The sequence below is a fragment of the Pagrus major genome, chromosome 5 (assembly GCF_040436345.1).
Source record: "Pagrus major chromosome 5, Pma_NU_1.0".
Taxonomy (NCBI): Eukaryota; Metazoa; Chordata; class Actinopteri; order Spariformes; family Sparidae; genus Pagrus; species Pagrus major.
In genome coordinates, this window is record NC_133219.1 from 39,088,262 (window position 1) to 39,114,964 (window position 26,703).

At 42.0% G+C, this 26,703-nt stretch overlaps 1 protein-coding gene across 2 annotated transcripts; it reads right to left on the reverse strand.

Annotated features, from left to right (window-relative positions):
• Positions 1-899: 899 nt before the first annotated feature.
• ppp3cca (protein phosphatase 3, catalytic subunit, gamma isozyme, a) lies at positions 900-26,105 on the reverse strand. 2 transcript variants are annotated; one of them, XM_073465932.1, is made up of 14 exons: positions 25,273-25,405; positions 20,346-20,543; positions 18,637-18,761; positions 12,897-13,008; positions 10,375-10,520; positions 10,108-10,247; positions 8,385-8,462; positions 8,192-8,286; positions 7,966-8,091; positions 7,247-7,324; positions 6,915-6,999; positions 5,880-5,977; positions 3,708-3,734; positions 1,135-1,393 (listed from the first exon to the last, which is right to left on the reverse strand). In XM_073465932.1, the coding sequence occupies exons 1-14, from the start codon at positions 25,337-25,339 to the stop codon at positions 1,233-1,235; spliced, it is 1,536 nt and encodes a 511-aa protein (XP_073322033.1). In that variant the 5' UTR covers positions 25,340-25,405; the 3' UTR covers positions 1,135-1,232. The 2 variants fall into 2 exon arrangements, with proteins under 2 accessions (XP_073322034.1, XP_073322033.1); XM_073465933.1 differs by lacking the exon at positions 3,708-3,734 and having other exon boundaries at positions 900-1,393; positions 25,273-26,105.
• Between the last annotated feature and the right edge of the window lie 598 nt (positions 26,106-26,703).

Here is a 26,703-nt window from a genome sequence, read left to right on the forward strand (position 1 = left end):
ACCGAGAGAAAAAACGTGTCCTTTTTGTTTCTCGTGCTGCTTCATCGTCAGCCCCCGGAGGGGTCGGCTTAACTTCAGTGCTTGGGAGGAAGAAGAAGAAGAAGAAGAAGAAGAAGAAGAAGTGCTTCCAACCAGGATGTGGGAGTATTGACAAGTCTGGTTTGCGTTGACAGAATAAGACATGCTGCACTGTGGATCCCTTTTTTTTTTTTTTTTGGTTTAGCGGCGAGAAAAACATCCTAGTAGCCATCGAGTGAACAGAACCGGCACAGAACAGCAGCTATCATTGCACACAAAGCGTTAAATCCTTCACTTGAACCGTTTTCATTCACGAGTAATAATAATACAGGAAGAGATTTTTGTTACTCGGGAAGTGAACAACAAAATACTGAACAAAAAATCCATTCATCAAATATTTGTGGAAAATGTATAAATAAGACTATAAGTCTTCATTAAATTTCAGCTTTAAGTATAAAATAGTAATTTGTAATAACTGTTCTGGTATAATTAACTTCCCTTTTTCTTTTTTTTAATCACCTCTCAATAAACACAACTTATCTTCCAACAGACACACGTATAAGCAAACACTGCACTGTACGAAGAACCTCGAGCACCTAAAAAATGTCCCGATCCAAAGATCCAAACGAGGCTGTCGAGGCCAAAGTATCTGAACTTCAAATGTTCCCTTACCAAACACACGGAGAACAACAATTAAAAAAAATATAATAACTTACAAGTGACTAAAACTCCTGGATAACGAGGGCCTCATCTATCTGCGTCAACTCAGATTTATAAAAGTTTTATAACTTTGACATGTATAAGTTAGGACTTCAATGTACAGGATACATTTGAAACAACTGCAAAAAATGTCTTCATTCAATGATTTTGGTGCTATTACATAATATATCTAATATATTTTAATCTTTAATAAATAATCTTCCGCGCATGATTTAACACATCGTATGTTTTTGCTTTTTTTTTTTTCCTCCATCAGCTGGAAGCGTCTTCTCAGCGATGTGGCCTTCATTTTGTTTTATATCCTCCCGCCTGATTGTGGGTGAGCGGGAGATGGACAGGCAGCTTCAGTCGAGGAGACAGACGGAGAGAGGGAGAGAGAGAGGGGGAGAGAGAGAGAGAGAGAGAGAGAGAGAGAGAGAGAGAGAGAGAGAGGCTGGGGGCTATGATGGTGTGTGGGCTGTGTGAAGATCGGGAGGGTGGCGTGTTTCCGTTGCCTATCCATCAGTGCCGTTCTTGTTGGGAGTGTTGGTGTTGATCGTGGTGCCGTCTGGCTGCTGGCCATCTTTGCGAGGCGGCATCCTCTCGTTAATCCGGTCCAGGCCGCGGGCCTCCTCGAAGTTACGAATCTTCCTCGTGGGAGAGAAGCCTTGAATGGCTGAAAGGGGGAATAAGAGAAAATGATGAGAAGCTTGAAACTCTCTTCCCTGCTCCTGCTGCTTCAGATATTTGCCGTAAAGCTTTTTTTTTTTTAGCTTTCTCATCAGTCTCAAGTTCCATTTCTTTTTGCACAAAACACAGTGTCAGCCTAGCACAGTACAGACGATCAGTGAATACAACACATGCACAGCTAAAACAATGACTCCTAGTCTTTCAAACAACCAGTGGGACAAGCTACACAACAATTAAAACACCTCACACTTTGTTAGACTTACGGTAAAACGTCCCGAAACAGCCAAGGAAACCAGACAGAAAACGTGTGCAAATGAAAAGCAAACTTTGTAAGGGAACTGTTCAAACATACTCTTCAGTCATTTATGTTAACAAGTTAAACAGAGAATGATGTGAAGGTTTTATAGGTGGATTTACAGCCATAAATACTACGTCCTCAAGGGTAGGTACTCTTGCACAACCAGATATCTGTGACAACTGTAGGTGAGTGGTTCCCAACCAGAGATGTGGAGCTCAAGGAAAATGAAAAACATGACATGATAATCATATTATTGCTACGTCTGCCCACGCTGGACATTTAGCTCCTCGCCATCTCCTGTCGTTATGTCGTTTGACATAACGTGCAACAACCGCCTGCTACGACAACGTGAGAACGGAAACGATTCAAAAAGTCCTGGATTATTTACACATTTACCTTTTCATGTGTGCATTATTAAAATTAAATTTGATTCTTTAAATATCATGATCGACTTCAACATCAGTACACTGTGGCACCTCTGGATAAAAGTAAAGGACGTACTGTTTTAATAGTTTGATATGGATTAAAGGAGCACTCTGTAGTTTTGGGGAAGAAATCTTATTGACCTTAAAGGACGACACAACTTCATACTGTTTTACTTTGTTCATATGTGGCGGACCCTGCCACCTTTCTAGCTTCAAACAGTGTTCTGGGACCTTACTTTCCTCTGAGAACAGCTTGTTTATTCACTTATAAAATAAATAATAGAATAACTATTAGAGTATTTGTATTATTACCTCATTAACATTGTAAATATGCCCCTTCAAAGTAATTAAATGCAATTGAAATAGTTTAAAGTAAAGACAGTTTAATTGTATGAAAATATACTGTAACAATACCCATTTTTAAAAAGGTGCAATATGCAGAAATTCTAGTTGAGAAAACTCAAATATTAACTAAATTTATCAACAGGATGTGAAGAAATAACAGTTTTAACATATGTGTGTTGTGTTGCAGAGATTTCTACTGAAGTTAGCATGCTAACCAGCTAGCCCCAGCCCATCCTGGTCCAAAGCTCCTGTGCTAGTTGCGTGAACAACAACGCTCACCTGGGACCCCCGAGCCCTCAGCCTGCGCTGCTAACTGCACAGCTAACTGAGCTAACTAGATAACGGATTCGTTTTGAGTATGAATTCAACAGGATGCCAATTCTTACATATCGCACCTTTAAATCAAGTGGAATGAAGACATTTGGAGCAGGATGAACCGGGTCTATGAGGGTGTCTTTGACAATAAAGGTTGGGAACCACTGGTGTACGTTATGCTGCCTGAACACACTTCCTCTTTGCTCTGTCTAGGAGGTTATTCTCCCCCTTCTGTTGATGTGTTCAGCACCAAAGCCACCCAGACTTAATCTTTTACATGCATGTATCTGATAAAAACTAATTATTCTCGTGGCTGAGGCCTGTTTAACCACTAATTACCACTATCAGCCAGAAGGGGCAGAGCGTGTTGCAACAGCCAAATAGTGTAACAGGATTAACTTCTGAAAATATCCCAGGCAGGGATGTCCCTAGTCTTATTTTAGCCAGGTCTTAGCAGGCTTTTCTTCTGTGTGGGGAGCCTCACTCTCAAGAAAAGCTAATGTGGCGATAGCTAGGATAGCCTTGTGAAGATAACTAGCCCTCTTGTAGCATATCTTTACTTTTGTAAATCTATGTTAACTGACAGGTCGAAGGTTGGTGAGAATAATCTTGCTTCGTTTTTGTCATGATCATCTTTTCCTATCTTATCTATGATTCATTTATTACTTCACTCCCTCCCTGTAAATGACGAGCTCTCTATAAACTACTAGTACAGCGATCCAACAGACACTGATGATGCAAGAGCAACCTCCAATACAGTAATACAATATTCAATGATATTAAAAACTGTGGGGAAACTAAAAGAACAACAAAACCAAGAGAAAAAAGTACACATTTTAAGGGTGTGGCTGTGTTTAAAGGGTGAACAACACACACAAAACAAAGACATGAGATTTGAGGCACACAGCCATGCGTACCTTTTGCTTTAGCTGCCTCAACCGTAGCTATGTTAATGGGAGTTGAGGAAGGAGGAGGGAGGAGAAAGAGGGAGTCATCAAAGGCAGCCAGAGACAGCAAATACAACAGTCATATCAGAGTGTAAACCCTGGTGTAATAAACAGATGGCAGAATATAGGCCAACACCCATGGCACACAGTCATTATAGATGCAAAAATTCACAGCAGCTGTATTACAACACGTCAGTTAGTGGGCGGGAGGGTTAGAAAAGAAGGAGCCTGCTGGAGATTTAAGATGGCGTTGGTGTTAAAGGGTCATGAGGACTTAGGTGTGGAGAGCTGAAGGGGGGATTTGGCTGAGCGCTAAGAGTCTAAGAAGACCGGGGCGCAGCGGTGACCAGGCAGGACGACACACTCGTACAGTGTAGTGTTGTCTTTTCACACACACTCATCTAGTTACACACACATACAAACAGCCTCAATCCAGAAAGAAGATATTAATAATCAAGTAGAATTTAGAAAAACTCAGTGGTGAACTTTACATGATTAATATTTCTCCTTTAAAAACAAATGTTTTGACGGATGTGCAGGTTTAAAGAATATTTGAATCATCTAACAGAATCTCTAAATGAAGTTTTAGGGAACTGGTTATGTATTAAAGATGAATGAGAGCAGGCAGATTGTAACCATTTATTATTAGTGACACAAAACATGTCTGATTGTTTTCAGGAAGAATCTTTTAAGACCTCAGAAAAAAGGGTTTAATCCACAGGCTGAAAAAAAGTTTTAAAAACTACAGGCAGGGCTGAGAGAAACAAAGTGAGGAGTCAAGAGAGAGACGGACAAAAATACACAATCACTCGCCCTCCCTTTTGTTCAAAGAGGCCCAGCTGATCTGAAAGCAGTGGCTCGGGGAGCAGACATGCACAATGACATTCTCTAAAAAGGTCACCAACATGTGGTTTCTCCTTCGATTGCTCCGCAGCCGCTGTAAGCCTCCAGCGTGGCAAAGCGTGACTCCCAGCATGTCCTCTGGCAGGCGAGGCCGGGCACTGACCTTTAGATCAGAGGGTCAGCGGCCACTTCCAGGTGACAGGCCGACCCCCTCGACCAGCCAGCCCTCAGCTGAGCCCGAAAACTTTGGGCTGCGAGTGGGGGGGAGGCTTGAGTCAAAGTCTAGCCGGTGCTTCCTGAGGTGGGCGTGCCGTCATTGATCCAGAAAACTTGAAAGAGACCTACAGGGCAGGGAGGCTAGTTTCCCTCAGCTGGATGTCAGGGTAGCTTTAAAGCATCCAGTGATCATTTCAGGCAAAAGGCAACGCTCGGATGGTTGTATCTCAAGGACTATTTTGTGATACGTGTAGAGCTAAAACTACTTTAATGGTGTACCCATTCAATCAGATAGTGTTGTGGGAGAGACATTGTGCGAGAGGATGTCGCATCAGAGCCAAAGTAGAAAAATCACCGATACCGATAATCGGAAAATTGTTTAAAAAAAAATTATTCCATGCAAAGCATCCTTTGGACATTTACTGTATGTCCTTCATCTGGTTGAACAGGTTGAATTTTAGTAATAAAGAATCCAAAAATGCTGCATCACATCAGGAAATATCAGAATACTGTCAGTACAGAAGTTGTGATCTCTGCCTCTTTCTGAATCGGATCTGTCCTCAGTATTAGCCGCTTGATCATTGATTGAAAATGACAGGAACATTTCCTGCAAATAAAACTGTAGCTGCACTGGAAGTAACATTTCTTTTATCTACTTTCGGCAAGTTCCCTTTTTTAAAATGATGTTCTGGGGGGCATTTTGCTCCAACTAGGTAAAACGGTGGAGGTGGAAGATCGGAGAAATCTGTCGAAATCAAACCCAGGCTGCTACGAAGATTCAACTTTATTACACAGATTATATATACACCGATATTATATTTGGCTTAATATGGAGAATTATTTTTTTGCAACTATCTAGTATCTTATGTGTTCTTTCTGTATTGATGTGCTAGAGGAGCAATAGATCATGTAACATCACCTCTTGCTATGAAGAAAAAAAAAAAAGGCTTGCTCACAGCAATAAAAAAAAAAAAAAAACCTACACGCTCGGTGAGAAGGGGTGAGGAAATTTCCCTAGGGGGTGTAGGTTGTGATAAATGGCAGCTAGCAGGGAAGAAAGAAACGGGGTTAAAACACGCTTACCGGACTGTAAGGTCTGCTTTCCCCCCGACAACACGCCCACAGGAAGAGTTCCAGTTGGGGTCAGGCCTTTGAGCGTTAACACATTCTCGCTTTCCTCCCTAGTCCGCAAACAAGACACACACACACACACACACACACACACACACACACACACACACACACACACACACACACACACACACACACACACACACACACACAGATTACATTTCAGGAAGCAGGGCGGCGGCAGCACACACACCTGGTGTTTAAGAGACTGTTCGGTAAACCAGGAGGTCATAAGTTCAATCCTTGTGGGATAATTAACCTGTGCCCACTCGCTGTCTTGATAGAGCGATAGACCGTCAGCTCGAAAAACGCCTGCAGCCAAACAGCTAACATGTGTCCTGGTTCTGTAAGTGGGTCAGTGACAACTGGTGTCAATTTTAGCAGCTGAAGAAGCAATATGTCTACGGGTCACTTACAGTGTGTTCACATACATTTATGATTTTCAAAATACTCGTCCATCCTTTGTCTCCTCTACTACGTCCAGAACAAGACTTCTGCACAGCTTTTAAAATGTATTTCAAAATGTAGACGACATTATATTCATCCTGTCTGGATTTCTCTTTTTTAATTGTTTTGTTTTGTGAAATACCTTTTAAGCCACTGACCCACATGCACTGGTCTGTAAAAGACAGGCCGCTCCACATCTTACCCACTTGCGACAACGCAGCAGCGGCAGCAGCATTAATCTGGAATAATGTCTAATGTCATTATACAGTCTAGGTGGATCGTGACTAATCTCATGCCAGCTCATTAATCCAAGCAGGACAACATTGTGTTTTCAAACACAACTTCATTGTGCACTCGACTGACTCCATTCATTTCACCGGCGCTCCTGCCATCTTCCCTGGCCCCGTGGTGCCGTGTGATTCACCCTGGTAATTTGACTGAGCTCATTGTGATCCATATATACACGTACAGAAGGTAGAGTGTTACCATGAGAAAGGAAGAGGGACATCAAAAGGGAGAGCATGAATGACAGGGTCAGACCTGAGCACTGAGAAGACTCGGGCCATTTTCCCCACAGCACGAATCTTGTTCCGGATGACCTCCTTACGCATCGCTGAAGTTCCACCTGGAACATGTTCAGAACGTAACGTTAAGATACAGTATACCACCTTGACTATTTAATACTGCTATTTACATCCTATGCTACTGATTTTCTTAGGATTTACATAAAATAAACAACATTCTGTATAAAAATCTTGTGGGAATTCAGCGATTGTACTCAGGATTTTTAATGAAACAACAGGCACAGAGCTGATTAGTGAATAGCATGTGTCAGACAATCTGTGTCACATCGAACAGGACAACATTTTTACCTTCATACAGGTCGTCTCCCTCCGACATCAGCTCATCGTCGGAGCAAATGTTCAGTACATTCACCAGCATCTCCGTCACTGTGGAGGAGAGAAGCCACATTAATACCCGAGACTGGATCGCGATAAAGACACTCAGGGTAAGTTCAACGTGGTGAACTTTCATTATCAGGATAATCATGAATATTCTTACAAGAGTGACTTGAAAAAGTTGAAACTCTCTTTGTTTTCATGACTGAATAAACTGAATAAACAAACTGACCTTAAAGGACAACACAGTTTCATACTGTTTTACTTTGTTTATATGCGACGGACCCTGCCACCTTTCTAGCTTGGTGTTCTGGGACCTTGTTTTCCTCTGAGAACAGAGTTTTAAGCATGGTCTGAGGATTATCGGGATAATATTGTGAATTACAGTTATTCTGGCTCAGATAATCATGACATTAAATTTTTATTGGTTGCAATCTCCAACTGCACCACTAGATCCTACACACTGGTCCTGTAATGTTAGCGTGTAATGCTGTTCATCTCTCTCAGTTTTTGTTAAATGTCTACCAGCTGTGTTCTGTATGAGTTAAAGCTGCAGATAGAAACCTGGATGAAAAGCGTAATTTATAGTCCGGGTCTGTATATTCCTCAAAGTCAATGAACCATAAGCACCGCAGTAAAAGGTTTATTTCTGACTTTCTGTCCACATTTTCCCAATCAAACCACAAACATACCTTTCTCTCCAACGAAAGGTAAAGACCACGTGAAGACATCCATAAAGTTGGGCAACCAGTAAGGGTGGGGTGAGCAGTTGAACTGTCTGATGTTCATCACGTTGTTCTCATATTTTAATACGGCAGCTAAGGATTGACAGAGGGAAAGAGATGGGAGGAGAGAGATTCAAGGACTGGAAAAAAATGGAAATACAACAACGAGAGTGAGATAAGAAGAGACAGAAACCTTTGTTGTTGTAGACGTCTAGGTAATTTGGAGCTGAAAAGATTGTGATTAATGAAGGGAAGCCTGTGGTCTGGCTTTTTCTGTACATCCGATACCTGTCAGGCCACAAACAAATGACCCATCAAAGGCATTTTAAATTATGATAAAGTAATCTGCTGGGATAAGAATTAAAAGAAATTGTCGCCCTACTTACCCTGCATCCTGTGCTTCATGGGCTCTTATTACTGACAGCAAGTTATTATTTACCAAAAAGTCACACACTGCTGAGTAACTGCAACGAGAAAGAAAAGCAGAGAGAGGAGTCGGTTAAAACACTGAGCGGAGGTCAAAGCTTGTTCAAACTTAAACCATTAAAAGGAACAGCATGAGGTCACTCATGATCTCACTGACTGTTGTTTGCCTATGGAAATACTTTCATACTTATTTTCAACATGCCGTGCCCTGCCGCCTGTTGAGCGAGGGCTTTAAAGATGCTGAGGACCCAGAGCCAGGACTCTGGTATTTATTGGCTCTGCTGGCTTCTCTAGAAGCTGCACACGAAGAAGGCAAGAAGGCAGACGAGCTCAGCTAGATGAGGGTTTTAACTGCCTTTCTTTCTTTCACTGCCCTGCTAATCCATCAGCAGTGCTCAAGAGAAATAAATGGACAATCAATATTTCATATATCAACATCAGGCCGAGATGAATGCTTTTCTAATATTTATCACTTCAGTGGACTTCAGAGCAGGGCAGGATTCAGTTAAGTCAGCTATCTGAAAATCACATACTGAGCCTGTGTCTAACTAGGTTTCAACCACTAGTTAGTTTAACTAGTGATTTAATACGTGGTAGTATCATTAAAACGTGTCTAAATGTGTAAATCAGTTGTGGGGAAACGTCTGTAGCGCTGTACATTAAAAAAGTAACCGACTATCATCAACATGAAGTAACTGGGGCATCACAAGCTTTAAACTGACTTTCAGCAGGCCAAATGATATATTAAAAAATAACTGCAAATGGTTTATAAATGCCAGTATTAGTCTTATTTAAATACTGTATGCATTTGAGGTGTGGACATGTCTTTATTATTAAATGCATTGCGTTGCCCACAACACTATCTGATTGGTAACACGTCACAATTAAGAGCCTGTAAACACTGAATAATCAGAATCTGCAAAGTAACTTTAATTTATATAATAAGTGTAGTGGAGAGGAAGAGGAAAGCAGAAAATGGAAATGAAAAGTCATGTCGGTCGAGCCCTAACTAAAAAAACGTACATAGTGTTTTGAATTTGGACTGAATGGGGATTATATAATTTAATCGTGTGGCTCATCTAGACTTTCCAAATGTTATTGGACTGAATGGCTTGTGACACTCAAATAAATGTATCCACCATTTTACAGACCCTTCTTTCACAATGTTAGCTTATGAGAACAAGTCTTTTTGGGCTGCAGTGCATCACGTGACGATGTAATTACACGCTCTGTAAAACGGTGGATACATTTTTTCCTCCATAATTAAGATGCTAAATGTGCTTCTTGATTATTTCTGAGCCTATTTTCAATGAACATATTCTGATCAAGCTGTTTGCATCCCTTAACCTATTTTATAAAAGTTAATGTGTTAACCTATTTTGAACCAGCTGTTTTTATCCGTTAACCTGTTTTGAGAGGCCCTCAATATGTTTGACCTACAAAAAAGTGATGCTACATCCTCTGGCCTGTGTGATGCAGCCCATTTTCTGTTTTATTATCATTTCTCATTTACTTTTGTCTTTGTTTCAGACTGGCTGACAAAAATCAGTCCACAATCTGATAAAATTAACTGTTTATATTATAATAAAGTCCTGTATTCTCATCTCCTGTTCTGAGAGTTTGGTATTAGTACACCTGTAGAGCTGCAGCAGGAGTAATGAAGGCAGCGATTTCATCAAATACCTGAAAAAGTAAGAGCAGCCTCTGACGGAGTTATGGTTGAAGTGTTCAGATGTCTTTTCGCTGCCATAGTCTTCACCAGGGTCGGCCCAAATCAGGTCACACATTGGCCCAAATGCTGGAGGCTCTTTAAACCTGTCTAACTGTTGAGCACAAGACACAGAAACACATTAAGTCGAGATAATATTTGGTTTTCGACGACTTCTTACATGCGGCAAACTGCTGTTATGAACACAAATGGACTGTAACATCTCTTAGAGTATCACTTACTTTCCTTATGTCGTCTAGGCAGTTAATTTCTGGTGAGAGTCCGCCGTGTACACACAGGAACTGCTGGTTGAGCAGGGCAGCAAGGGGAAGGCAGTCAAAGGCCTCCATACAGGCGTCATACACCCGTTCAGAGTACTTTATTTTACCTGCAGCAAACACATGACGACAACACACCATGTGGTTAATGTTTGTAGCTCATCCCACGTAAAAACCAGGAATGACGCTGAGTCATTACCACCTAAATACACCTTTTTATTCATTAAGATTGATTAATTTCCCTGAAAAAATTAACCAAAATGTGGAAAAATGCCCTGTCTTACAATGTAAAAGAAAAAATTCCTCGATTCGTCCCTTTATCCGAATCCACACCAAAAGTTAATGGGGTCTATTCTGGGCCGAGACCCATCCTCCATTCAAGTTTCATGGAAATCCGTTCAGTGTTTTTTTGTGTAATCCTGCTGACAAACCAACCAACCAACAATCAAACGGACACGGACGACAACACAACCTCCTTGGTGGAGGTAATCGTCTGTAAACCTCACCAAAAACGGCCAAAATTGTGTTGTATTTATATTATATCACTAAGATTTATCAGAGTTGAAGAAGCAGCAGCTCCTCTGCCAACAGAAGGACTGATGATTGTTTCCAGGCAGTTTCTGCACTGTCACTTGCACAACGCTGCAGGTCAGATTAGGCCAGCAGGAAGTCGAGTCCTTATAGGGCAGGAGCAGCCAGAACACAGCCAGGACAGGACAATGTGGGTGGTGAACAAGACGGGGCTCGAGCGCAAAGTGGGAGCTGCATCCAGGTCATACAGAAGTCTGTCGTCGAGACTGACTACTGACTACTGAACCATTTTTCCCCCCTTTTTGGTTTGACCATTGTCTTCGGTTGCATTTAGTTGTTTCTTTTCTTGACAAAGTGAGGTAGTAGGTGTGAAAGGTGATGGGATCTGTTGTTATTGTTGTTGAGATGTTCACTGTCCTATCATTTGACTGTTAAATCACATCTATTGTGTCTGTATGGCTGTTTTAAGAAAAACTTGTGAACTGTTTTTGTATCCAACTTTATTTTGGGTCCTTCCCTGCAGTAAGTAACAATAGTTCCTAAATATATAATCACAATAATTAATGTGAGCTGGACTTGGATATGAGGCTAACAAATCAAAAGGGTTAAATCTTTGCTTAACCCATAAAAACTGAAACACAATAAAATCAGGACAGCCTCTTAGCATCTTGATGACTTTAACCATCATATGAATGAAAACTGTTTTAATACAACACGATGAAATGGTCGTAACCAATATTGTTTAGAGTGAGGTGACACTGACTGGGACTTTTTGCTCTCAAACCACATTGAGGTAACACCTGTGCTGAGACAGGTCGAGGTTAGAGGAGCAGTGATTACATTTCTCTCTTGTCAGAACAATATCTAATATATCCAATGATCCAAAATGACCACAGTGCTGAAATGATTAGACAGGCTGGCAATATCATTAAGCTGAACACATTCAGTCAATAGGTTTCTTAGACTCTTTTCTTAAATCATGTTATTTTGCTGCAGTATATAAACATAAAAAGTGATTTAGCCAACAGCCAACTGACAGGGAAGCCCCACAAACAAGTGAAGACCATAATTCATCTCAGAAGTGATGATTTTTCCTTCCTTCTGCTCATTTCGTCTACACACATAATCGTGACTGCTTTCAGATTTAATTCGGTAATGTAACACCCCACCCCCAACCACCACCCTCTAAACCGCTGAAAGGTGGCAGTGTGTAATGACACACTTTTTGTTTGTGTGTGTGTAGCTGAGGTGGTATGTGGGTGGAAGTGGGGGGAGATGCAGTGAGGGAAATCTATTTGCAGCTGGCGAGGTTTTCTTCTCTGTCTGCCAAAGTGTCTTTACTAATGCCTCCACACCTGCTTCTCACACACACACACACACACACACACACACACACATTCACATACTTAACTGTCACAGACTGAAAATCATTGTGTGTGTGTGTGTGCGTGTGTGTGTGTTTGCGTGTGTGTAACTGTCTGAAAAGCATCAGCAGCATGCCTGGCTGCTCTCCATGCTCCAGCAGTTCATCGTCTGCAACATGAAAAGGAAAAGGCTTCGTCTCCTCCGCAGAGTGTGTGTAACGCTGATGAACTGCCACATCTTGTGACAGGACTTCCTGATCCCACAGACACTTTCTGACAAACATGTCCTACTTAAGGGAGGTTAGTCCTTGTATGAAACGGGAGTCTGTCACCTCACACACACTTCTTCTTAATCTTTCTCTAAATTATGTGTTTTTTTAATACCTCTCTTGAGCCTTGTGTGTGAGTAGAAAAGAAACCGGTGATCAATTACCCTGCACTTGCACTAAACGTAGACACACCAGACCCTTGTATCCAGGCTTTGTCTGAAACCTGAAACCAGACTGATACAGTCCACTGTCAAGTGCGTACAGCGAGCGTAGGAGCACATTTGACTGGCCTTCATATGGCTGAGAGATGCACTGCACTTACATTCCTGTTTGAAGGTGAAGTACTCTGTGAGGTGCCGGCACTCGTGGTTCCCACGCAGGAGGAAGAGTGTGGTGGGGTGGTTGATCTTGAGCGACCAGAGGTAGAGAACACACTGGGAGGACAGAGTGAGAGAGAGACAGAGAGTGTAAGATGAGGGGAGGAGTGGGAAAAGTCAAAGCTGTGCATGGACCTTGAAAGTCCCGACTCTTAAAGTGCTTGTATAATTGGTATTCATCTTCCAGAGAATAATTACCATTAAAACTGCATCTCAGCATATATAGGATTCTCATTTACCTCCTGGTTTATATGTAATTCTATAAAATGTCAAAACAAATGCTCAATATGCCCATTAAATGTCCCTGAGCCCAAGGTGTGTGTAGGATGTAGTGGCATCTAGCAGACCACTCCATCCCTCACCCTTCTCTACGGTGGCCACTAGAAATGCGATCAACGCTAAAGGCCCTCTCTCGCGTAGAGATGCACTGATTGCAATTTTCTTGGCCGATTTCCAATTTTGGACTTTTAAAAAGTCTGACCTGCAGATTCCAATGTCGTTTCTATCGAAGGACTGTAATTGACAGCAAGCACAACATGTTTTGTAACCGTTCTGTGTGGACTCACACTCCTGAGGTGAAACACACAGACAGGCAGCAGACGAGAGAAGAAAAGCGAGAAGAAAATGCAGTAGAGACTCTCACACTGAGCTGACGTGAAACAAGTGCACATTAATTAGGTAGTCAACATAAAATATTTAGTTTCTTTCTTTCAGTTCAGGTTGAGAGTCCCATTGAGGTGGCGGGTGGCATTTGACCAGAAAGGAATCTGATATCTCTGACACTGATTGGCCGCTCACCGGTCATGGTCAATCAACCCGTCTCAGGCCGATCAATGGGTGCATCTCTACTCTAAGGTCCGTGTTCGGTTTGTCGTTTCTGGCCAACTGTATTAACATGTAGATATAAAAGGCTAATTTTAAAAGGTAATGAAAATGCAACAATTCTTCAAACACTAATGAAAACATTATTGTGAATATTATACAACATTTCTTCCCCTAAATCGCCCTCAATCCTACACAATGGGCCATTACGTGTCTTGTTTTGTACAACCAACAGTCCAAAACTCAAAGATATTCAGCTTACAATGATGTAAAACTGAGAAAAGCAGTGAATGCTCACATTAAAGGTGCACTATGTAGTTTTGGGGAAGAAATGTTAATCAGAAGAGAAAGATCTTCATTGACTGACTGAATAAACAAACCGACCTTAAAGGACAACACAGTTTCATGCCGTTTTACTTTGTTTATATGTGGCGGACCCTGCCACCTTTCTAGCTTCAAACAGTGTTCTGGCGACTTTATTTTCCTCTGAGAACAGCTTGTTTATTCACTTATGGAAAAAGGTTTGTATTATTACCTCATTAATATTATAAATATCAAAATTCTGAGTTTTAATTCCTTCTCCAAAACTACACAGCGGCCCTTTAAAGAAACCAAAACCAGAGAGCGACTGGAGTTTTTTGCATGAAAAAGGGACTGAAATGATCGATGACGATGAATCGACCAACCTATCGATCAACTGATTGATTCAGCTCTATCATACATTAATCTCCAGTTTGTCTAATGGTCTACGGGCTGTTGCAGCTCATAAGAGACAGACTGTGGACAGGTGGAGAAAAAACTGACTCTTGTGTTGTGGTTAAGCACACAAAGTACAGTACAGCGTGGACCTCGACCATCTGCAGCAGAACTACCAAAGAGCAGGAGACTTATCTGAAGGTGTTACTGGACTCAGCTAGAAACTCTGCTGAACACGCACGTTGTCTTAAGAGCTGCAATGATCCCACTAGTTTGAAAAGACTGCAGTTAAATTCACTTTCTCAAATAAAAAAAAAAAAACTCCCACACACCATCTTTGCTTTATTTGTCTGTGTTTCAGTCTGTCAGTGACCTTGATAAAGGCAAGCTAGCTTAACCGCCACTTATGCTTTATATATTGCAGCGAGAGCCTTACAGAGCAGTTAATAGATGGAACCAAATGAATACCATGTGATTTCCTCTGGCACGCCACAGGAAGATGTGCTTGTCCTTCACAAACGCATGTCATCTGAGGAGCAACACAACAGTTTTCCAGTCGCCATATTAGAGGTCCAAAAAGACAAAAGCAGATCAGCATTTTCAATCCAAATGAACATGCTCTCTCTTGCTGCCACCCCAGCCCACTCTTTTAAAATGCACCAACCGCGGTCTGCTTTTAAGTCGCTGGAACAAGATGCAAAGGTAACCGGAGTCAGCAGGTGCGTGTTCACATTACTGATAATCTATAAAAAAGAAAGAACGGGGGAGCCAGGACTCCCTTCTGATATTCACTCCCATTGTCAGGAGGAAAAGTGAACTGTGAAGTGCAGGTAAATGCATAGAGGGGAGCTGTCGGTGTGACTTGATCTCTCATGTGCGGAGGCGGAGAAAGAGACATGGCTCGGAGTGACTAGAAGAGCTGACATGGGTTTTAATGAGAGCCCTCTGCTCTCTTTGAGCCGGCCACTCTGTGTGCCACCTCCTCTCCAGGCTCCGACACAAAGGAAATGGCACAAAGCTTTGTGTGGCAGACATGAGCGCTGGCTACCTTCACCTCAGAGCCAGACACACACACACACACACACAGATGGATGTACACACTCTTGCCTGGTGTGTATGGGGCCAAGGCTGTGGCTAGGAGCGTTAGTCCACAGACATACTCTCTTGGATCAAAGAGAATTTACTAAGTAGATAAAGAAGAGCTTAGAGAATGAAATGGATTGCTCACATGGACTGAATTTAGACTTTGGCAAATTGCTGTCCTGCAAAGGTAATACGCTCCTTCAAGAGGCTACCAGTTAGTCTTTATGTTACCAAGGCAACCACATCCTGATATCCATTTTCCTATGTCTCGTCTTATGCGTTACTGAGGGGAGCTCCGTGGCCTTCCTTTAAAATGCAGAGAATTTTTCAGCCCCGTTAGTGAGAGTAAAAATAGCAGGAATCTGAGGCTTTTAGGCTCAACTGGTTTGTTTTCTGGTGACTTTACATCAGCAAATCAGGGAGAGAGATTTACGCATACATTCCTCATAAACACACACAAAAATAATATTTAGGTTCTCCGATTCCAGCTTCTTAAATGTGAATATTTTCTGGTTTCTTTATTCTTCTTCACATCATAAACATATGTGTCTTAAGTGAGGGATTAAAAGGCAAATGTGTGACCTGAAGTCACAAAGATTATATTTTTCATCATTGTCATTTTAGCTTAAGACTTAATATGTGTTAAACAATTTAATAAAATGATATTTTCTGCTTTAATAGAAGTGTTTCCAGCTAATGTTATCAGTGCTTTGGGTTGTGTATGTGCACACTGCAGCGGTGTGTGTGTGTGTGTGTGTTTGCTGTATACACATCCATAACATGACACAGTGTTGACAGCAGTATGTGCGCTCTAGACACTCCTCTCTGATCACACCCGTGCTTCAACAGCAGTGAGTAAACGAGCTCTGGAGTGACACTGATAAGCGCTGTGCCTCAGTCAAGTTGAACTGTTTTTCAAGCGGAGAAGAGGTGCAGGTTACTGCAGTAACCTCTGCGGAGAGTTCAAGTGTTATTCTTCTATAGAAACAGACGGGGGAAATAATCCCAGTGGCAGTTGTTGAGGTCTTTAGTGGACACAAACCCTAAAACTGGCCTCATCCTATCATTCCCTATGCTGTTTCAGTCTGCTCCTTTCATCTGTGACATTTCAACCCGCCTCTGTGTACGACCCAGCACCCATCAAAATCCCCCACGGGGTGGTCGAAATTTAAGCATACTGCCTTGTTCACTCTTACATCCAGCCCACTCAACACCATCAATAATCAACTAAACAACGCTGATTAGGTTTAGGGCTCCAGGGTAAGACTATTTTGGTCGCACATACACCCAAAAATCTGTCAAGTACAACTAAACATCGTCATTGGTCGCACAACAATTAATCAATTGAAGTTGTAGTATCTGTATCTGTCAAAATAATCACAGAATACTTTTTTTTGACCACATGGTAGAGCCGTAGTTAAAATGTACTATTGGGTGCACTTAAATGAAAAAGTTGGGCACACTAGTGAAACCAGTGTAAAAAGTGTCTATTGTCAAAACCTGGTGCAGAAATGACCCATAATGCAACTTGATTTGTTTGGTCAGAGATTCGGGTGTGTTACGCTAGTCTGTAAGATTTCACACAGCTCCCTCTGGAGCCACAAAACACTTTACACAACATTTTTTTCATATGCAGTCGCTCTCCTAAAGGCCTGTTAACAGACGTGTATGAATAAAATCAGTGGAGTTGTCCTTTAAAAAGACAAACCCGTCCTGCACTGTAGTGTACACCACAAAGCCTCATGCTTTGTCATTACTGACAGATATTACTGTGATAAAGAGGAAATGAAAGTCTTTCTTGAGGTTCACACTACTCCCACAGATTAACCTATCAGTTTAACTAATCTAGATGTGAGACTACTGTCTATCATCTGGCACAATAACCAACAATTTCTTCTCAGCATAGATGCTGACACAGTTACCTCAGGAGGTCAACAACTTACAGAAGATATTTATGACTATATTTTTCATTTTGACCAGCTGATTTTAATGATGCTTGAGGTGCTCGACCATTGTGAAATTATTGTTAGGAGTATCACAATACAGGTGGACGACAGAGGATGACACAGCAGTAGTGTTTTGTGTGGGGAACGTTTTGAAATCTTCCTTTTTCACCCATGAAGCTGCCATGAATCAATTCTTACTACAGCTGCCACCCTCCGGCTCTCATTAAGGCTTCTGCAGTTTCACTTTGTTCAACCAGTCCGCAGCTCTCAGTTTCAACGCTCTCTTATTTTTAACCGTTCTAATAAGCGTGTATGAACTGTGCCCTTTGAAGTTGTCATTGAAATGGAATTTCAGACAGCAGAATCCCATTTGGTCAAGAAGCGCTGCAGTAAGATAAGTGCAGCACTGCACTCGTAAGTGTGAGGAGTTAGGCTGACTTGAAATTTAGGTTTCCCTTTATTACAACTGCTTTTATTCTGAATTGAACGCACACTACACCGGGACACAAGCAGCAGAGTATCAGAAGCCAACAACACACCAAGAGCTCAGGTCACATTGTGATCAGACTCTATGAACGAGGAACAGTTTAAACCAGGAGCTAAGACACCTGAAGGCATCGTGTCAACCCATCACACACCGATACACTGAAACATATCACACTGTTCGATGCACAATATTCACAATTTATCTTGATTTTTGACCAACATTTAAACACACTGACAGTGGGAAAGACTGACACTTATTTTTATAAACATAAGAAATGGAAAATTTGCATTTAATGGAAAATATAAATGTAAAATGAAAATATTGTGCATTGTTGCATCCTTATTATACAGCTCGCCCAACAAATAACAGCATGAATAGAGTCTTCTGTCACTTTATCATGTGGAAAAAGCAAAATCGTGACTGAAGAGTTTACTAATGGATTCTCGTTCAACACGTACTTCAAATTATCTGTAAACCAAGCATTAACACCTAGTTTGTATTTGTGTTACTGTGTAATATATTCACTGACAACAAAATGCAAAATGCTTGCTGCCACCTTCACACTTCAAGCCAAGTTTTTTTTTTTTTTTTTTATTTACCTGTAAAATAAATAATTACAAATGAATAAACTGTGGAGAAACAACAACTCACCTCAATACTGAAGTATCCTCGATCTACGTAGTCACCGAGGAAGAGATAGCGTGTGTTGCTGGGTGATCCCCCGACTTCAAACAACTTCATAAGGTCAAAGAATTGGCCGTGTACATCTCCACATACTGCCAAGAGACAAACACGGTGCGGTTAATTGCTCATGTATCAAAACATTGTTTGTTAGTCTGGATGTACAAGATGTTGCTCTTTCTTGCAAAAAAAAGAAAAAGACGCCTCTGTATTTATTGAACTAGCGTCTTCAAAGCGTTCTGTACATTAACAAGCTTTCTTTTCAACTGTTGGACAAATATTATATTTCTTCTCAAATCAGGATTTCTTTCATAAAACTAAAAAAACATCTAAAGATTGAACATCCTCAATCCTGAGGAGGGTTGTAACAGTATTAGATTTTCATGATACGATTACCATCTCAGAAAATATTACGGTTTCATGAAATATGTTATTAAAACACTATTATTTTTATTTTTATTATTTTTATTATTATCAGTTACAATGACCCTTTTAGGAATAAAAACATGTTTTCTTTGGTTAATAAAATGATTTATAAGAAATTTCACACAACGTTACGTCCCAACAGACATGAAACACTGTACATTAGCAAATGTGCGATCATCAATTTTCAAACCACAGTATACTATGAAACTTATATATTAACAATGTGTTTACTTTTGTTGATGGTTCATGTCAGTAACATACTGACACTGGCAGCAGGAATAATAGTGACAGTACCAGTTTTTAGGTCCTTTAATCATGGTGGAAGAGGGAGGACTTTTGGTGCAATTGAAGTGATTATTGATTTCTTCTATTAGCAATTTGTTTTAACATTACATGCTAAACATGCATGGTAATTACTTGAGAATGTGGTCAGTCACATACAGTATGTGCAGTTGTGAAGTTCAAGACGATTAGCATCCTGATTTTATCTCTGCTTACTAGAATCTGCCAGATAAAAAGGTTGCACTGGCAACTACCAGGGTTTAGACCTACAAAAAATAAGAAATAGAAGCTGTACTTCAGACGACAACAGCAGAGAGAGATGATGGTGGCATGTTCTCAGACTACAGAAACCAAAGAGGTCCATGTTAGCTACATTATGCGTAATGACTACTGATATGTTGAAGGAAACTGAAAAGTAACAGAAATGCAGGCGCTCAGTGAGTTATGCGTCATTTAGAAAAAAATGTTTTCTTAAGAGCTGGTTGGATCCGAGGGTGCTGAATTTGGGCCGTGCAAAGGTCGGCCAAGAGGAAGCAGATATTTTTTGAAAGCTGACTGATGACAGAGTTGACTCTGACAGCTTGTAAGGCCCTCGGATCTGGCGCAGTATTGGGTATACACCAGCTGCCGGCATACAGAAACAGTGCTGCAATGGAATAATACCTGGGCTGGTACTGTGTTTACTCTTTGTTCACAACACTATCTACGCTTCCTTGGAACGACTAATGTCATCTGCATTCGACTGCTACTCTATCAAACTACTTAAACAGGGTACCACCTGAGATCTCATGCAGACATTTATGTTTTGGTCACAGGTCGGGATCATCTACAGAACAGCTTGTACCTGCAGTGATTTAGTCTCCCTCTTTGCTACTATGTCAACCTGCAAACCCACAGTGGAAATTAATGAGATGTCCAAGCCGGCCTGAAACATCAGAAAGTCCCCTCTGGGCTCTTAGTGAGCAGCCTACCTGTTATAGGCGCCTCCACTTCCAGCATGCACTTCTCTTGGCGGAGGATGCTGGCCCCATCATTGATGATCCTCAGAGCCACGTCCTCTTCCACCCTGCCCTCTTTGACGAGGTGGTTGCGGAGCAGCTCGGCGTTGGGCTTGCCATCTTCAAAGAGCTCTTTCACAGTCAGTTTATGTTGTGGAGGATATGGCACAGCTGCCGAAGGAAAAAAGCAACATCATGTATTAGATGAGTATGACTGATTTTATTTTAGCTTTTACAGGGGTTTAGTTTGTAAATAGCTTGTCAAAATTAAAAGGTATGCAAGAGACAATAAGACAAAGTGCATCTGTAGCAGAGAAACATGCATTTTCAGTTGCAAGAAGAAGATATGACCCCTGAAAGAAACATGGAGCAGCAGAAATGTCCCAAAGCTCACACTGCATTTGCTTAAACTGTAATCAAGAGAGGTGACATTAGCATCGACTGAGCCAAGCTGAAGTTATTGGCGCAGGAGGAGGGACGCGCACACCTACATGATAATGGCATGCAATCGAGAGCTGTGCAAGACAGACGGCAAGAAGCCCTGCACCTCACCTGAACCACCCTCTGTCAGCAATCAGCTCCACACCACCTACACAATCCTTTTACTGTCATAACAAAAGGTCAATGCTTTCGAGGCTGAGACCTGAGAGCTTCATGATCAAAACAGTCTGTGTGCAACATCAAAAAACTGCAAAATGTCTCACTGTCGAATAGAGGATCCAGCAGTCAGACAGTAGATATAGACAGAAGGGCTGCAACTAATGATCATCTTCAGTACTGATTAATCCGCCAATTATTTTCATGATTAATATTTAGCCAATAAAATGTCAAAGCGAGGCTTTCAAATTGCTTCTTTTGTCAAACCAACAGTCCAAAAACCAAAGACTCTTCATTTACTATCATAAACGGCAAAAGACGGAGCACATCCTTATATTTAAGTAGCTGAAACCAGCAAACGTTTGAAATTTATGCTTGAAAAATGACATGAGACGATCATTTGATTATCAAAATAGTTACCAACTAATATTCTCTCGATTGACTAAACGATTAATCAACTAATTGTTGCTGCTCTAATAGGAAGTTTTCTAATGACTCAGGAGATTACAAATTAATCCAGTTCTCCATAATGAAACATCAATGCAGTGAATTATATTAGGTGTTAATTAGAGCCCAGCCGATATTTTTGGAACTGATGCCGACACTAGGAAGTAAAAACTTCAGATATATAGGCCCATATAATCCTTAAATCAAACACTTGTGACAAAAATGTGTTACAGAGGCAGGATATAGATAGAGGATGCTCTTTTTCTGCATTATAATCTCTTAAATTAATTTCATATCAGTGCATATCAGGAGGATGACGATAAATCTGTGATAGGTCAATATCAACCAATATATCGGCCATGCTCTCGTGTTAATGTATGAAAAGTGGTGTAACTAAAGCTATTAAAAAAGCTAAAATACAACTCTGTGTGGATCAGTACTGTAACACTGGCAACAGCTTCACCACTTCATAAATCTCCCGGTCGGAGCAGATAGTTGCCAACTAAGCTGCACTTGTTCAAAACAATAGCAGAGTTGGATCCAAGCCTTCTCACTCACAAGGCTTGTGAGGTAAAAGGGATTACAGCTGGTATGCCTAATAACAGGCCAAGCACACACCAAAGGCATTATGGCACCAATTAAGTCTGGTGTAAAGCTAGCCAGGTAGGTTTTTCAGTACTGTCTTTGAAGCAAGCAGAGACATTACATAGACAAGTGCCAAAACAGCTCATACAGCTTAAAAGAAATGAGCATAAAAACCACAGGAAACCTTTGCCGCAGTTCATCCTGGATTCCTGATATCATCACATCCATCCACAGGTCAGACCACAGGACACCCTGAGCCATCAAATGTGACATAAATACCAATATCAGCCTGTTTGAAATCAGCACCACTTATGTGATAAGCTGTGCCAGTGGCAATGAACAAGAAGAGGAAGGAGAGAGAGGCATTCTGAGAATGTTGTCACACCCACACAGAGCGAATCAAAGTGCAGTATGAAAAAAAAGCGTTAATGAGTTTTTAGTGTGGGTGCATTTGCTAATCAGTGATGCAGTGCAGAGGTAGCCTGAAGTATTTCTCACCAAGGACTGTGTCTCAGTCTGGACTTGAGGAACGTTTTACAGTTTAGAAGCTGACCCACTGATGTGTGTAAAGCTTTTTAAAAAAGACATATATTAATACACCCTGCTAAATGTACTGCTGGTGCAACAAAGCAAAGGCAGTGAATGTGGGTCCGCAGGTGGTGTTTGACTCGGTGCAGGTAACTGAGGTTAGTTAGGCCACAGACTACAGCCTGGCCCGCAATGAAAAGGCTAGAGCACAGCTCCAAGTTGGCTAGCCTATGCCGAGGACAAGCTGTCATGCGTTGACCAGTGTGGTATAAATAAACAGTAAGTGCTCCCAGGCCTATGAGGCACGGCCGCGGAGAGAGCTGTAAGCTGAGGTACGAGCCTTAAGAACAGATTAGGTAAAGCCTCTATTAGCAAGAGCTTCCAGATTCAGGGGCTGTTTACTTAAAAGCCTTGTCACACTGAAGGAAGGCTCTCCGGTACGAACAAAAGCAGACTCTGTGAAAACACGATGACACAGAATGGGATACATAATGGGCAGGAGATAACCAGACCACGAAACATTTCAGGCAACGGCCACGCTCACCAAATTTACGAGCATTTGCCTGGAGGCTGGCAGTAATTACCCCGGGCTGGACAATAATAGCTGATCTCTGCGCCAAAGAACTGAACACTCCTTCCAACTCAACGGGAACGATCCCTCTGCCCTCCAATAATAACAACAACAATAATAATAAATTCTGGGTTGGTTTGCCTGTACAATCAAGGCTGGACCGGTCTGTTCAAACACAGATACTAATGAATCTCTGGCTGCCAGTAAACAGCATTACTCAGTCCAAACACACTACAGCGCTGTGTGCTGAAAGAAAACAACGGCGCAGACAAAGTGACGTGAGAAACTGTATTTTCCAGCACGAAGAAAAATGTTTGGTTAAAAATAATAAGCTGCCACCGCCCCTGACTCTGGCTTCTTATTAGAGACTGCCTGGCCTAATTAGCATTAATGTTTGATGAACTCTTCAAAACCACACACACACACACACACACACACACACACACACACACACACACGTCGGGGCCACTGCTGCACTGCATCAACACCCACACACTGTCTGGCATGACAACAAACGACTCAAGAAACAAAGACGCGACTATCTGCCGTCCTGCCCAGCGAGGATAATGTTTTGGACAGTGAGATGAGCCGGGGTCTAGAACATGTTCGTTATTGTTTCAAAATCCACACAATGGAGGAGGATTGAATTACAAAGATGCGGCTGGGTAGAGATGAATGGAGCGGACTGTGGCTGGATGAATCATGAAGTCCACTTCAGATTGCTCTAATTATCAGTGAATGCATTACCCCCTCGCCAAGCCAAACAGCCAGGCCCTGTGTTTATTCTCTTTACGTGCCATATGTCTTATAGCTCTTTGATTTTATTTCAGACGCAGTGACGATCGGGTTAACACACAGAAACAATCCAGTTCAATTTGCATCAAACTTGACGTGAATCTTTGTCACACCGAGCAGTGAGATTTTTAAAAAAAGCGAACAGAGCCGAGCCTCAGTCTTCAGTAAGTACAGGTGGCATCACACAACTGTTAGTCGACAGCGTGTTCACACACCACCCAGGGAGAGAACATCAGATCAAATGACCCAGTGATTGAGCTACTAGGTCAGGTACAATACTCAGCAGCGAATGAGCTTAACTGTTGACTTACACAAGCAGAGCAGAGCTTTAGTCTTATGTAGTCTACCAGTTAAGCCCTCTTACAGCCACCGGTTACGCTGGAAACAAAATTTTACAAAACATACTGATGTCTGGTGTCTTTCTGAACAGTTTTGGGGTCCCACCCTGAAGCTCAGTTGTCTTTACCCCGGTCTATACCTCCTCTTCTCCCTCCGTCACGTTCCTATTCTCTCTCTCCACCATGTGGCTGGCCATGTTGGGAACATCACTGGGGAGATTCTTTCCACAATTAACTCACCCTCTTCCCTACTGGCTCACACATCAGCATTCCAGTCCCCCTGGCAGGACACTCTCCCAGCGCCCTTGCAGACAGACAGGGATGTGGGCTGCGTTGGCATTAAGGAGTAGTGGTGATGGTGGCAGGGGTGGGGTTGGGGTTTTTTTTTTTCCTCTCTCTCTCTCTCTTGTCTTTGGCGCTACCTCACACTTGGCTCTGGGCTGTCCTGTCTTGGGGCAGACACGACAACACACGGTGTCCTGCCTGTCCGACAAAAGCCACGACAACCTCGGCGTGGAGGAATCCATCTTGTCTGAGCAGACCTTGGGTGCTCTCATGAGTGAGTGAGTGAGTGAGTGAGTGACAGCCTTGTGAATTAAGACTTCATCCATCCTAAATGTCAAGGAGGTCGGGCACCGATATAGGACTTCCTGCTATGAGATGGTAAATAACACACGCCGAAGGGGAAACTCCAGAGACCTTTTAGAAGTTCAGCATCTCCTTGTCAAAAGAAAATGACTTAGACGCCCGATATGGATGTGAACATAGTGGTATATACAAAAGACATGATAAACTATGACATATCTGAATTTTTATTTTGTGAATATATTCATTTAATTTGACTTTTATTGCATATCCCAACATCTGAGTGGTATTTACACAACTTCTGTCTCATGACACTACATCACTACTGGCTGTAACAACACTACATTTCAGCCTTTTCGACAGGAAGGCATCCAGACAAAGTTACCCCCCCAAAAGCTACAGGTGGTTTTTTTTCTCCAATTCATATCGTCTGCATGTAAAAACTGACACTCACCTTTCACCAGCCGCTCCGTCGTGGACTGTTTCTCCTGTTTGTCTTTGTCTTTATCCTTTCCTGACATCTTCGCTCAAAAGGGTCCGAAGGCTAATTTGGGGTGGGGGGGGGAGAGAGAATAGGAAGCCCCTGTACAGCTCTCCTGCCTGCCAGCTAGCCCGGAGACAAGCTAGCACATCAGCGCGGCCGTCAGCTCCGTCTTGACTTCAGCTTGATTGGTCGCAGGCGCTAATTTAATGTTTCCTCTCCCCCGACAAACGGCAAAGATTAGTTTAGTTAGCTAGCGGAGGAGCGCTAACTAGCTCTTGTTGTGGTTCGCCTGGCTAATAACCTAGCTAGCTCGCAGCAAACATGTATTCAAAGCGGGGCTAATTAAAGCACAAAGTAGTAATGTTGACACAAATAAATCGTAATACACGTTAAAAACAAAACAAAAATAGTTGCTGTGAAATAGTTGTCAAGTACAGCAAAAACACAAGCTGGATGTTACCTAGAGGGAGAGGCTGCCCGTTAGCAGCTAATCCGATTTAGTTACTCTTTTTCGGCTAGTTAGCCGGCTAACATCTTAACGTGTTGGCAAGTCGGCGGACAGGCAAAGACAGCGACGGAAGACTCATCGTCTGTTGTAGGGAGAGAAAAATAATGAGAAAGATAAAGATAAAGTCGCGTTTGTTTTGGTATTTTTTCCTCAAACAAACCGACAGGTCCCTGCAAAAGGTGCGGACAGCGTCTTCACAGTGTGTCTTCCTCCGCGGATTAGACCGTAATCTGACAGTGAGTGAGGAGCAGCGGTGGATTTCCTACAACATGGTGGGAGCCGATGTGACGTGACTATGGAAACGTAGCACGTGGTTCGGAGGTGCGTTTACAAACACGCACCTTAGAGTTGGTTTCTTTGCTGTCCGCTCGCACAGGTGGGCCCATAAACAGTGCGGACGCAGCTGGAAGTGTTGCTGCACCGGAGTAAAAGTGTCTTAAACAGATGCTGTGTCAGATGTGTTGATGTACCCTGTAGGTTTCAATAATCTTTGTTGTTTTGGCTTCTATTGTTTTGATGTGTGATTATTTTCCTGGCTGCATCTGAACGCATCGTAGGGTTTTCTTGATTTAAAGGTGCAATATGTAGTTTTTTGGGGAAGATTCTTCATTAGGCATGTTTCCATTAAATTAAAAGTGAATTATGAGGAACTTTCCTGTTGTAAGCTGGTGACAGAGAGACCGCAGGATGGATCGCAATGACTAATGCATTTATATGTGATTTAATATGTGATGTATGTGGTCGGACCCGAGCACAGGCATTAATAATAACTATATAAAAATTAGCAGTCTGTTCGCTGATGGTCCTGTTTGCTGTTACAGGTCATTTATAATCGTCGGAGGAATCAGAGACTGTGTCATTAACACTTAAAAGTTCCTCGTAGTCACTTTAAG

Coding starts and splice junctions, on each gene's coding strand:
- ppp3cca (XM_073465932.1), bottom strand. CDS start 25,339: ATGTCAGGAAAGGATAAAGACAAAGACAAACAGGAGAAACAGTCCACG. Junction 10,248..10,374: donor GCCTAGACGACATAAGGAAA/GTAAGTGATACT, acceptor TGTGCTCAACAG/TTAGACAGGTTTAAAGAGCC. Junction 8,287..8,384: donor CATGAAGCACAGGATGCAGG/GTAAGTAGGGCG, acceptor GTGGCCTGACAG/GTATCGGATGTACAGAAAAA.